The following is a 13,869-nucleotide window of genomic DNA, read 5'->3' as shown; positions in this document are numbered from 1 at the left end:
TAGACCTGCAGTCAAGGATAAACCCTGCTGTGGAGTGCAACATGTTTCAGCAAGACGGACAACAGCAATATACCGGTCTATGGAAGCCTGTCTCAGTGGACATCTCCATTGGAATGAGAATGACTAGAGCATGTATAGTTCTCTTGAATAATATAACAACTAGGGCCCGCTCAAAGACATTGTTTAGAACACGTGGTCTCTATTCTGCTAAATTGCATGTATGTAGGAATGTATGGGTTGAAATGAAAGTTAGGTTTTTGCTGGAGGCAGGTAATTCCCCCATCATTACTCTCCAACAATGCCCAATCTGGTGCGGGGGAGCCGTCGCTGACTCCCGCCAACAAGGGAACAAACACTCCGAGAGAAAGTGACAGGGGAAAATGAAACGCGACGCGAAATGCGGGGGGCGGATATTATCCTAGCCAAAACAACATGATGAAAGCGAACATATCTCGGCGTGGGACAAGTAGAAATCAAAAGACAGAAGGAACGGAAGTGTGGTTGAGCGGGAGAAGTACAGAAGGGTAAATCAGTAGCCTACAATCATGTCAGGCTACCCATGACTACGGGGCAGAATAATTTATACAGATGGGCCTATTATGGAGACTGAGACAGGCCACTTTTTATGTAACAATTTTAGAGGAACATTCAGGCTTAGGGCTACAGCATTTCCATCGAGCAATTTTCAAAGCTGAAAATGAGAATGTGCCCTGCTTCAAAAAATTAGAATGTGCCCTGCTTCAAATACATTATAATTTTCAGGCTGAATTAATTAATTAACAAATACATGTTAATTACAGGCTCATGTTCCGAGCTGATCTGACATGCTATGCACTTTACCCATCCAAAGGTGTCGCCAAACACTTACTTTGAAACATTTTCATTCACGTATAATAAAATATTCACTGAGGTATATTCAAAAGAAAATACAATTTTCATAATAGGCCCGTTTGGTGCCACGCTCTGACTGGAAAACTCCATTTGGGGTGCAGTGCAACCACAGCACGACGGTAAACTGAGTCTCCGGTGCTTCTTATTCAGTCGTTAGCGCCCCCAAGCTCTGTCTAGAACAAGGATTTGAAACCGCTGGAGAGTTTTGTTGGTTTCATTCCATTAGCGCTATTCCAAGCGGTAATTTGCTCAAATATACCTGTTATTTAGGCTAGTGCTCTCATCTACACTACACTGATGATTTCACTTTACATTTAGAACACAAACAAACACAAGTTTTTTTGTTTACTCCTAGGCTACTCCAATATCAAACTAGGTCTAATAAATTCCTTTGATCGACAATAAGGTCTATAGCCTCCATGTATATGGCCAGGATAGCACATAATTTTAATCTTCAGCCTGGTATGTTTTGAATGTTACAATAACATACTGTGTATATATATATATTTGTAAATGCATCTCATTGAATACCAAACAGTCTTATAATTATAAATGTTGCCTTAACTATGCATGTTTTGTAAATACCTTTTATTTGGTAGGCTATTAATGTTTGTTATCAATCGGGTTTATAGTTGCCTGCCTGCCTGCCTGCCTGCCTCTGCCTGCCTCTGCCTGCATTGATTGATTGATTGATTGATTGATTTATTGATAGTTTGTAGTATGTTTCCTCCCTCTCTCCCCTTGTTTTCTGAACCCACCCTCATCTTGATATACAATCCTCCACCTGCTCCTTGCTTCTTATTGGTCAGAGAACAGTTCCGAGTTCCGCCCTCTGCCTGCTTTAAAAATATATTTACATCTTTAAGTAACCAAGAAAAACTGTCCGAACCACGGTCGTTTAGTAACGTCAACGAGAGAAAAAAGTGGGCGTATGTGTCTAGTTGTAAGCACTTTTTTTGTATGTTAAAAGACCCCCGCGAATGTTGTTAAACAGAACCAGACACACTCCAGGCTTTATTCGCGGGTGAACCTGCGGGTTCACGTCACTTTGATTTCTCCAAGGAAGAGGAATATCAAAAAGAGATCAGCGGGACTATCAAAGATGGCATTTACGGCCGTTTGGAACTACTCCGTTCCCTTGTCTGTCATCACTTTGCTATCTCTTGTGGGGACAGGTAAGAACATTTTCTATTTGGGAATGATATAAAGAATGGTCTATCTGCTCGTAAAGAAAGACATCATACTTTCTGTAGGGACTTGCCCTGATTTTTTGTTGACTATTCAAGTTGAAAGGAGTGCGTGACAACCTAAACGCTAAATATGCACCGCAGGCTTTTTCGCCCTGTAAATGGGATATTTTGTCAGTGGATAGGACTTGCGCGCTGCCTGCCTGGGACAGTGGTGATTGTGTATGTGTGATTACGCGCCTCCTGCGGTCTTCTGTGAAGCTTTCTAAGCCCGATGTGGTCTGTATCTCATTGAACACACATCGTTGATGTTTAACCTACAGATCGATATATTGATGCTACATGGTAGCATGGTTTATTTTCTGTGTTTGGACAGGTAGTATTATATGCAAACATGCGTTGTTACGACCCAATATTGAAAACAAAAAGTAAAAATCTATTGCCACCATCGTACCTTTTGGCCAGTGTTCAGATCTTATATGATATTGAATTGTACATTGCATCGCCATCATACTCCATAACCTATACGTCTTCCACTTCATAATTTGTATCGACAGAACATAGTTGGGAAACACATAACGGGGTGTATAGCTAGATATACGACTGTGCACGTCATGCGCATAGGCTATGTAACCGCACAGTGTGAATATCGATTCAGCCACATGCCTGCCTCATAACAAATACCGCAGCAGAGCAGAGAAGCCCACTACTACCACACATTCTCTGTCCAGTCAGTCACTGCTGACAGCGTCCTCGGCAGAGTCATTTTGCTTGCCTGGGTTCTGGGGACAGACAGTCGCAGTGTGCTAGCCCAGTATCCCTAGCCTCATATGTTCGTCTGATAGATTACTACACATTTTCTGACATTCTCCACATTATGTGTTCTGGAAGCTTTGAGTTCTCAACACCTTATCAGCTGGTCTGATATCTATAAATGTTGTATTGCAGAATGATCGTTAAAGCCAGCCAGGCACCCTTAGGCAGTGCTGGAGGCTACTATTGTCCTCTCTCCCTTGTATGTCTGTGTGCCTAGGGATAGTCCCAACCTGTTCCCTTCTGTTCCCATAGGGACAGCCTATTTCATGCTCACCATCCCATGAGAAGTGCATGTGCTGCACATTGGGAATGTGGATTAATATGACATCTCCAAGACAACTTACTCTTTTACTGCATCGCTTTGGTTTCGCCATCTGTTTGTATCCGAGAGGAATTGCTTTAGCTCAGCTTGCGTCAATGTTTATTAGAATGAGTTACAATTCTCATGATTCTAACACAGGAATTAGAAGTGGGTTGTGTGGATAGTCTTGTTTTATAGGTTCCCATATGGTACCCATTAGCTATTACTAAGTTATATTACTGTAGTGTAGGCAGATGTCTTTATGTTCAGTAATATTGATTATGCTTCTAGCAAGGCAGTAAATGGGTTAAGATCTTGCTTCCATAGTGTAGTGTATTGTCACAGAGCGGTGCTGTGCCTGCCGATGACGTCTACTGTTGGAGAAACATTAGTCTTTCCTCCATACCCCTATGTGTGTATTCCACAGCTGCTGCTCTATAGCCAAGAGAGGGAGAGAGAGAATGATGTTATATGCATGAGTGTGTTATTGTGTGTGCATGTATCCTTTACTGGAGTAAGAGAGAAAGGTGTGTGTTTGTGCTGCTTACAGTGCAGGGTTTTGCCAGAGCTGCAGGCTGCCTTGGCTGGGGCCTGGTTGGTGATCACTGTCATTAATCAAGCTAGTGACAGGGCTGGGGGGTGGGGAGTCAGCCGAGGGGAGTAAGGAATCATGACATGTAACGTGGTCGAGTTTATGGGGAGCTGGAATGGGGTAGGGAGATGGAGGAGAGCGATAGAAAGAGGGGGTTGGGGGAAAGGAGGAGAGGCAGAGCTGCAGTGATGAAGTGATGAGATGGAGCTGGAGAGATGGCTGGTTTTCAACACCCCTTCATCATGCAAATCAGGAGGAGAGAGAGAGAGAGAGAGAGAGAGAGAGAGAGAGAGAGAGAGAGAGAGAGAGAGAGAGAGAGAGAGAGAGAGAGAGAGAGAGAGAGAGAGAGAGAGAGAGAGAGAGAGAGAGAGAGAGAGAGAGAGAGAGAGAGAGAGAGAGAGAGAGAGAGAGAGAGAGAGAGAGAGAGAGAGAGAGAGAGAGAGAGAGAGAGAGAGAGAGAGAGAGAGAGAGAGAGAGAGAGAGAGAGAGAGAGAGAGAGAGAGAGAGAGAGAGAGAGAGAGAGAGAGAGAGAGAGAGAGAGAGAGAGATTCTGCTGGACAAGCCTGAGGGACACACACGCACACTGAGAGCTCTGTATCGGGGTTCTGCAGGCCAAATCAAATTGTATTTGTCACATGTGCGGAATACAACAGGCATAGACCTTACAGTGAAATGCTTACTTACAAGCCCTTAACCAACAATGCAGTTTTAAGAATAATAACCTACAGAAATAAAAGTAACAAATAATTAAGGCGCAGCAGTAAAATAACAATAGCTTGGCTATATACAGGGGGTACCGGTACAGAGCCAATGTGCGGGGGCTCTGGTTATACAGTTGAAGTCGGAAGTTTACATACACCTTATCCAAATACATTTCAACTCAGTTTTTCACAATTCCTGACATTTAATCCCGGTAAATATTTCCTGTTTTAGGTCAGTTAGCATTACCACTTTATTTTAAGAATGTGAAATGTCAGAATAATAGTAGAGAAAATGATTTATTTCAGCTTTTATTTCTTTCATCACATTCACAGTGGGTCAGAAGTTTACATACACTCAATTAGCATTTGGTAGCATTGCCTTTAAAATGTTTAACTTGGGTCAAACGTTTCGGGTAGCCTTCCACAAGCTTCCCACAATACGTTGGGAGAATTTTGGCCCATTCCTCCTGACAGAGCTGGTGTAACTGAGTCAGGTTTGTAGGCCTCCTTGCTCGCACATGCTTTTTCAGTTCTGCCCACAAATTTTCTTTAGGATTGAGGTCAGGGCTTTGTGATGGCCACTCCAATACCTTGACTTTGTTGTCCTTGAGCCATTTTGCCACAACTTTGGAAGTATGCTTGAGGTCATTGTCCATTTGGAAGACCCACTTGCGACCAAGCATCAACTTCCTGACTGATGTCTTGAGATGTTGCTTCAGTATATCCCACATAATTTTCCATCCTTATGATGCCATCTATTTTGTGAAGTGCACTGGTCCCTTCTGCAGCAAAGCACCCCGACAACATGATGCTGCCACCCCCGTGCTTCACGGTTGGGATGGTGTTCTTCGGCTTGCAAGCCTCCCCCTTTTTCCTCCAAACATAACCATGGTCATTATGGCCAAACAGTTCTATTTTTGTTTCATCAGACCAGAGGACATTTCTCCAAAAAGTACAATCTTTGTCCCCATGTGCAGTTGCAAACCGTAGTCTGGCTTTTTTATGGCGGTTTTGGAGCAGTGGCTTCTTCCTTGCTGAGTGGCCTTTCAGGTTATGTCGATATAGGACTCGTTTTACCGTGGATATAGATTATTTTGTACCTGTTTCCTCCAGCATCTTCACAAGGTCCTTTGCTGTTGTTCTGAGATTGATTTTCACTTTCTGCACCAAAGTATGTTCATCTCTAGGAGAGAACGCTTCTCCTTCCTGAGCGGTATGATGGCTGCGTGGTCCCATGGTGTTTATACTTGCGTACTATTGTTTGTACAGATGAATGTGGTACCTTCAGGCGTTTGGAAATTGCTCCCAAGGATGAACCAGACTTGTGGAGGTCTACAATTTTTTATGAGGTCTTGGCTGATTTCTTTAGATTTTCCCATGATATCAAGCAAAGAGGCACTGAGTTTGAAGGTAGGCCTTGAAATACATCCACAGGTACACCTCCAATTTACTCAAGTGATGTCAATTAGCCTATCGGAAGCTTCTAAAGCCATGACATAATTTTCTGGAATTTTCCAAGCTGTTTAAAGGCACAGTCAACTTAGTGTATGTTAACTTCTGACCCACTGGAGTTGTGATACAGTGAAATAATCTGTCTGTAAACAATTGTTGGAAAAATGACTTGTGTCATGCACAAAGTAGATGTCCTAACCAACTTGCCAAAACTATAGTTTGTTAACAAGAAATTTGTGGAGTGGTTGAAAAACGAGTTTTAATGACTCCAACCTAAGTGTATGTAAACTTCCGTCTTCAACTGTACATGCAGGTAGAGTTATTCAAGTGACTTATGCATAGATAATAACAGAGAGTGGCAGCAGCGTAAAAGAGGGGGGCAATGCAAATAGTCTGGGTAGCCATTTGATTAGATGTTCAGTAGTCTTATGGCTTGGGGGTAGAAGCTGTTAAGAAGCCTTTTTGACCTAGACTTGGCACTCCGGTACCGCTTGCCATGCAGTAGCAGAGAGAACAGTATATGACTAGGGTGGCTGGAGTCATTGACAACTTTTAGGGCCTTCCTCTGATACCGCCTGGTATAGAGGTCCTGGATGGCAGGAAGCTTGGCCCCAGTGATGCACTTAGCCATACACACTACCTTCTGTAGTGCCTTGCAGTCGGAGGCCGAGCAGTTGCCATACTGCAGAGCTCCTAATACTGCTAACTCCACGTCTGTTGCTACCAGCACCACTACCACCACACTGCACCCCAGCCAGTCTGCTATTACTGCTGCTCCTATCACCTCTGGGCATTTAATCACCTCCATTTGTTTATGTGACCGCGTGCAATGAGAGCCATCTGTTTGAGCCCTTGTCATCATGCATCTGGGCCATGGATCTGCTAAAGGCACTGGTGGGTGAAAAAACGGCTGCAATTGGATGGACTTGGGGGAGAAGATTTGAATACCAATTATCGTCGGTGTGCACGCGTACACATCCACATGCGCCGAGTATAAATCAATGTCGGTGTGAGTCACCGTCTTATTCTGCCTTAAACACACTAACATATAGGGAAGCAGGCATATACACACACACACTGGGACTTCAAAGGACAGCTGACACAGTTTGATCAGGTTACTGTCTAATGCAAGAAGATGAGTGATTACGCAAGACGCTCTGTCATCCTGAGTCGTTTTTTTATGCTTGTCAGGCATAGTTTGCATCATGTCAGAGTAGGATTCACTTGTGCTTTCTTCTAGATTACGCCGGAATCACTAGTTCAGTTCACCACTTTGTTCTTTAATGCGTCGAAGGAGTCTTCAGCGTAAGCCAAGATTTTATCCTTTGATCCAAACCTTTGAGGATAATTCTACTCCAAATAAAATAAAGTAGTCGACAATTTAATTAAAATAGTGGGACGTCCTCCCCTTCTCACACGCGTGCCATAATAAAGTTCTTGAGCGATGCCAATGTTGGAATTTCTCTGTAGTACATCCTTACTTCATGATTCCTCTCTAGTGGGACTACACGATGGGAAAATCAAACGTTGTCATACGGTGCTGGCGTGCCCGTCAAGTCAACATGATTGGGGCAATACTCAGGTTTGTTTGTATTCAGCCTGGCACGGCAGTATCGCAGCAGTTTGATCAGCTGATTTAGTTTAAAGGCTATCTGCTGTCAAAACAGAAGCTCTGTCTTCTGCACTACGGGACACTGAAGGGATCAACTCATAAACAAATTTGAGTGTGTCGCTTTTCACAAAGTCACAACGGTGAACGAGAGAAAGCAAGAGAGAGTGAGTTACGGAGCGTAACGTGGGCGAGTTTTATTCTTTCCTCTTTGGTTTTATGGTTCCATTACTCATGGATTGAAGATTTCCTAGCTGACTGTTTAGTGCAGGTGATGCATTTTACTGTAATGATTCTCATTTCCAACTAGCCCATCGTCTCATCCATAACAATGGAACTATGGAAATATGGGCAATATCTCAAGTCTTAAGTATATTCCTCTTAGTCTTTTCTCCCTTCCTCTACACACTGATCTGAAAACACAGGATATGTGAAAGCAACATGGTAGAAGCCCATCAGGAATGTCTAGCTCATCAATGTTAGTGCAGACTGCAGAAGGAGGGAAGGAGAGGAAGAGAGGAAGCCACTTTGAGATTATTGCGATGACTTGGCCTCTATCAGACTTGGCCGTCAGTCACATGCCATAGTTCACTTCCTGTTTACTACTTACAGTAGCTGATCTGTCCTTAGTGAGAAGTTGACATGATATAAATATATTGTGGACACTGGCATCGGAAATGCAGAAGGTAACCATGTTGATGATTTTAGTCAGATGTTTATTTTCAGTCCAATAAAAAAAAAATCTGGATTTGTGAGGGATTATTTAAAAAATATATTTTGACTTGATTGTTTAAAGTGGAAGTTAATTTAGAATAATTGACCTCTCCTCAGAGAGTGCTAAACATGCTAATAATAACGGTGATTTACCTAAGCTGTCCTTATGACATGTCTATGTCTGAGTAATTGGCTTCCCACCAACTTCTCTGGGAAGATGTTATGGTGAAGAGGAGATGTCAAGGACATTCTTATTTTCTGGCTCTCTCAGCCTGTCAATCAATCTGTTGTTTAATCTCCCGCTGAGTGTCTGCTCTTCTCAGCTTCTTGGTCAGTAAACTGCGACAGCCTTTTCATGTCCCTCTGTATGTTCTGACCTTCTGTCTCTTGGGCCGGTGCTCTTTATGTTCCTTACGTCTGTCTGTCTGTTTGTTTTGCTGTTGAGATTGTGAAATCAGAGCATCGATTCCCACTTCACCATCGCTTGGCACTCTGTGTAGTATAGGTGCTACTGCTGTGTGTTCTTTGTGCGCCACACTCTTATGTGAAGGACCTCGGAATTGAATTCAACAATAGCAAGAAACAGGGACAATGAGAGAACTAGGGACAGGGAGTGGGAGCGAGAGAGAGAGAGAGAGAGAGAGAGAGAGAAACAGGGCTAAAGAGAAAACAGGATATAGATCTTGAAGAAGGGGAAGTCACAAACGTGAACATTCCTTCCTTCTGAGGACACTGTTGCCATGACTCTGGGTAAACACCGCCCCCCCTCCTCTTTGCCCACCGTGCTTGTTTAACACCCTGCTCCACCCTGCTGACACCTGTCTCCGTGACTCCCGGATGGCCTGGCACTAACACGGCGGGATGGAGGGCCCCCGGTAACACTGTAACCACAGGGATTATACCCACTCAGATGGCATTAGAGCCCTCGCCAGCCTTGATTGGATGATAGGAGCTGATTGAACTGAAAGGCCACCCATCTCAAATTGGAGTGTTGGAACTTGGGCGCTGCTTGAGCGCCGGAGCTAATATATGCCTCCCATTGGTTGATGAGGATGAAGAGAGAGACAGACAGAAGCACGCCCACTCACAGACACACGCACACACTTCAAATCACCTGTGATGAGTGACTAGCCGTCTTACATTGGAGTGTAAAGGCACAACAGTGTAATGGGGCTAATACTGTCTCCCATCGTTAGCTCATGATGAGTAGAGTCTGAGTACAGATTATGAATGGGCTATATTAGGGGCTTCTCCAGGGTCAGGGGGATGAGAGACACAGAGATTAGCCCAGGTGAGGCTACCTCAGCAGGGCATGACACGCAGACCAGTCCCCCTGGAGTCTGGCTCTGTTGGAGGTGGTTTATGCTGGGCAGGGAGAGGGTGATTGGAGAAGAGAGGATAGAGAGGAGAAAGAGGAGGGTGTATATTGCTGCTTGTTGGGCCTGGGAAAGAGGGAAGCTGGGAAAGGAGAGAAGGAGCCCTGAGCATACGTCACAGACCAGTGGAGCGGACCGGCTGAGAGCCGGGGTGAGAGACGGAGAGAGGAGTCCAACAAACGAGTGAATGATTGCAGGATTTGGAGTTGAAAATGGAAGGGTGGAGAAAGACAAGGGAGATGAATCTGTCTGTGCAGAGCCTTGTTATTTTTATTTAACCTTTATTTTACTAGGCAAGTAAGTTAAGAACAAATTCTTATTTACAATGACAGCCTACCAAAAGGCAAAAAGCCTCCTGTTGGGATTAAAAATAAATGTAAATAAAAATATAGGACAAAACACACATCACGACAAGAGAGACAACACGACATAAAGAGAGACCTAAGACGACAATATAGCATGGCAGCAACACATGACAACACAACATGACAACAACATGGTAGCAGCACAACATGGTAGCAGCACAAAACAGGGTGCAAACATTATTGGGCACAGACAGCAGCACAAAACAGGGTACAAACATTATTGGGCACAGACAGCAGCACAAAACAGGGTACAAACATTATTGGGCACAGACAGCAGCACAAAACAGGGTACAAACATTATTGGGCACAGACAGCAGCACAAAACAGTGTACAAACATTATTGGGCACAGACAGCAGCACAAAACAGGGTACAAACATTATTGGGCACAGACAGCAGCACAAAGGGCAAGAAGGTAGAAATGCAAAGCAGACACAACTGTCAGTAAGATTGTCCATAATTGAGTCTTTGAATGAAGAGATTGAGCTAAAACTGTCCAGTTTGAGCGTTTGTTGCAGTTCGTTCCAGTCGCTAGCTGCAGTGAACTGAAAAGAGGAGTGACCCAGGGATGTGTGTGCTTTGGGGACCTTTACCGAAATGTGTCTGGCAGAACGAGTGTTGTATGTGGAGGATGAGGGCTGCAGTAGATATCTCAGAAAGGGGGGAGTGAGGCCTAAGAGGGTTTTATAAATAAGCAACAACCAGTGGGTCTTGAGATGGGTATACAGAAATGACCAGTTTACAGAGGAGTATAGAGTGCAGTGATGTGTCCTATAACGAGCATTGGTGGCAAATCTGATGGCCAAATGGTAAAGAACATCTAGCCGCTCGAGAGCTAGAAAGCTGGAGGAAGAGAAGAAGAAAGAGGGGAGGAGAGAAGAAATTCAAGGGAGAGATTAAGAACGGAGGTGTGACCACAGGCAATGTACAGAGATCCAAGGCGGCAGAGTGGAAAGAGGAGTGGGAGAGAGACTCGATGACCATGTAGAGAGGAGTGGGTGCTGTGTAGGTGAACACAACAGACTACGCAGAGAAAAGAGACCATGATCGATAAGCTCATTCTATATATACACACACACACACACACACACACACACACACACACACACACACACACACACACACACACACACACACACACACACACACACACAATGATATACACTGTCTGTCATTCTCTCAGGTCGCTATTGTCCCACTTACATAGTGTGTAGAACAGCACAGTAGCACTTAGCTTTCAGTATTAACCCCCCCACCCCCCTCTTCAAATTACTAAGATTTCCTCTTGAAATGACCTTCTCAGAACCCCCCCTGAACCCCCTCCGTAACACACACACAGACACACACACAGCCATTCAGCAGCTTGCCATTTACCAGGAGTTCTAATTTTTAATAATGGGACGTATTGATGAGCTCTGGAAATGTCCAGTCTCTCTCTCTCTTAAAGAGCGACTGCCTTTCAAAGATATTTGTTGCTTTTAAAAACGGCCTATGTGGCACCGATATGAGTCAGAAACAGTTATTCTAATGTCAAAATTGACTACAAAGTGTAAATAGGATAATTTTGGTCATAATGGCGTCTCATCTAAAACAGAGCATTGGTGCGTCACAACAGATAAATTAAGGTTGGGTTTTGGTTTGACAATGTCCGTTTGCCCACTGACATGGGGTGAACAGCTGCGGTGATCGCTCTCTATCTGATAGCATAGACAGTGAGAAAGACCTGCCCAGCAGCTCTGACTTTGTTTACATAAGACAACCCGTCTCACATTTCTTTACTTGAGAAATACTGCACCAAACGCCTTAGATGTAAAATTGCGCAATGAAAACATCCTCTGCAAAAACATAAAAATGAAGATCTCTTGAGTTCTCTTACATTCATTCTTGGGATTTTTAGGGAAGTGAAATAGGCTTCTGTGTCTACAGTGGCTCATGGGGAACAAACATCCTTAACCAAAAGCGGAATCGGACAGGAAACACAACTCCAAGACTGAAATCAAATTTTTCTAATGAGCAACAGAAAAACACGTGCCGATCGGCTTGTTCAGTCATTCTTGAAGGGAAATCAGACTAACGTTTTTAAAGGTCACCACAACACTTTTGAAAAGGTCTGCGATGAGGTCACCATCTTAGAATGTCTCCCATTGCCCCTGTCTCAGTGCAGACTCATATCTACTGTGAATATGCCTGTTGGCTGAGGTTGTTTTTTGTCTTGAAGGAAGGAGTTTTTTAGGACGTGGATGAAACATTGATATTCCAGACTGATTATGTTCCTTATTCAGGCCAGCTAATTACGATAATGGCGATAATGAGTTGTTTGGCTCCTAATGTGTGTTTGAAGTGGGAGAGTTGCAGAAGAAGGTTTCTCAGTGGGCTTGTCATTATTAGCTGTTACCAACAGTGATATAATGCTTTGTTTATCTGAGCTGTCCCATTTGCTCTTTTAACAACAAGCATGTCTGTTGATTGCTAGATTCAGTGAAAAGGACAACTGCTGCCACTAGATTGATCACACAAGATTGAGCAATATGGTTCTGGAGGGAGGCCAGATAATTGTTGACTAGTGCTGAGCCGATTAATTGAAATGTCAATTTTTTTATTTTTTATTGACAGCTAATTGATAATAAAGTCATCAAATAAAACGAATGTAATATACACAACAACAGAAATATTTTAGTAAAGTAATGTGAATAAATTATGGTTAATAAGTGATAATCATGGGACGTGTATTAATTGTTAGATTCTGTGTTAGAGCATTCAACCCAAATAATCAAAACCGAAATCGAAAACCGTTATATTTTTTAAATAATTGAACCGAAACCAAAACCGACCTCAAAAAGCACTAATCGCTCAGTACTATTGTTGACACACACCACTGGAATCTCTCTACAGTAACATCGCTCTTAATCGCATGAATCACACCCAACTCTCTCTCTCTCAGCCTGAGACAACAGCTTCAGTGTCAGGAGTGAGCTTTGTTCCGCTTCATTAGTAAACCGCAAACCACCATTAATTAGGGGCAATTAATTACCAGGACATGAAAACAATCCTCGAAAAGTTCGACACACTTAAAGACCCCCAAGCGTTACAGAAGAAAGAGAGGGGAGAGGGGCCGGAGAGGGAGAAAGACCCCCAAGCGTTCCAGAAGAAAGAGAGGGGAGAGGGGCCGGAGAGGGAGAAAGACCCCCAAGCGTTCCAGAAGAAAGAGAGGGGAGAGGGGCCGGAGAGGGAGAAAGACCCCCAAGCGTTCCAGAAGAAAGAGAGGGGAGAGGGGCCGGAGAGGGAGAAAGACCCCCAAGCGTTCCAGAAGAAAGAGAGGGGAGAGGGGCCGGAGAGGGAGAAAGACTCCAGTGAGGTGCTAAATGTTGCTGCAGGGAGATTTACCAAGATGATTTGCAGGGCTTTTTAGAGATTCATAAGATCATCAATTCATGCAGTCCTTTCGATGAGAAACAAAGCGGTGCGGGCCACCTGCGCAGAGGGAAGAAAGGATCTCTGGCTCTGGCTCACAGTGGAACTCTCCTTTTTTAAAGGGAGAGATTGTTAGTCTCTGAGCAGCGCGGCCGGCACTAAGAAAACAGCCAAGCACCAGCGACCTTGAAGACGGGTTAGTGCTTGTTGAGTTTATAGCGCTGTCTCTAAGTAGTCGTTTTGTTAGGATGGTTAGTAGGTGATAAGCAGGTAGAGCTGGATTCACCTCATTTCAGTGAGCGTGGTGTGCTGTTCTCTGGGCTCTGTAGTTTACAGCGGTGCATGGAGCGATAGATATACCGCTGCCTGGCTCTGTGGCTGGATGCAGCCTCTCGGAGACGGTCCAGATGCTGATATCTCCATGTTCATCTGAGAGGGTATAATGTTATCAGAGGC

The 13,869-nt window shown here is 44.0% G+C and overlaps 1 protein-coding gene across 1 annotated transcript in view; it reads left to right on the top strand.

Annotated features, from left to right (window-relative positions):
- The first annotated feature begins 1,745 nt into the window (after positions 1–1,745).
- LOC139563930 (cell adhesion molecule 4-like) overlaps positions 1,746–13,869 on the top strand; it is a 221,779-nt gene continuing 209,655 nt past the window's right edge. Inside the window, exon 1 of the mRNA XM_071382967.1 lies at positions 1,746–2,066. Within this exon, the coding sequence (XP_071239068.1) occupies positions 1,994–2,066 (73 nt within the window). The 5' untranslated portion in view covers positions 1,746–1,993. The remainder of the gene's footprint in view (positions 2,067–13,869) is intronic.

This window comes from Salvelinus alpinus, chromosome 35 (assembly GCF_045679555.1).
Source record: "Salvelinus alpinus chromosome 35, SLU_Salpinus.1, whole genome shotgun sequence".
NCBI lineage: Eukaryota > Metazoa > Chordata > Actinopteri > Salmoniformes > Salmonidae > Salvelinus > Salvelinus alpinus.
Note: the sequence above shows the minus strand (reverse complement) of the source record. Positions and strands in the feature narration are given on the sequence as shown.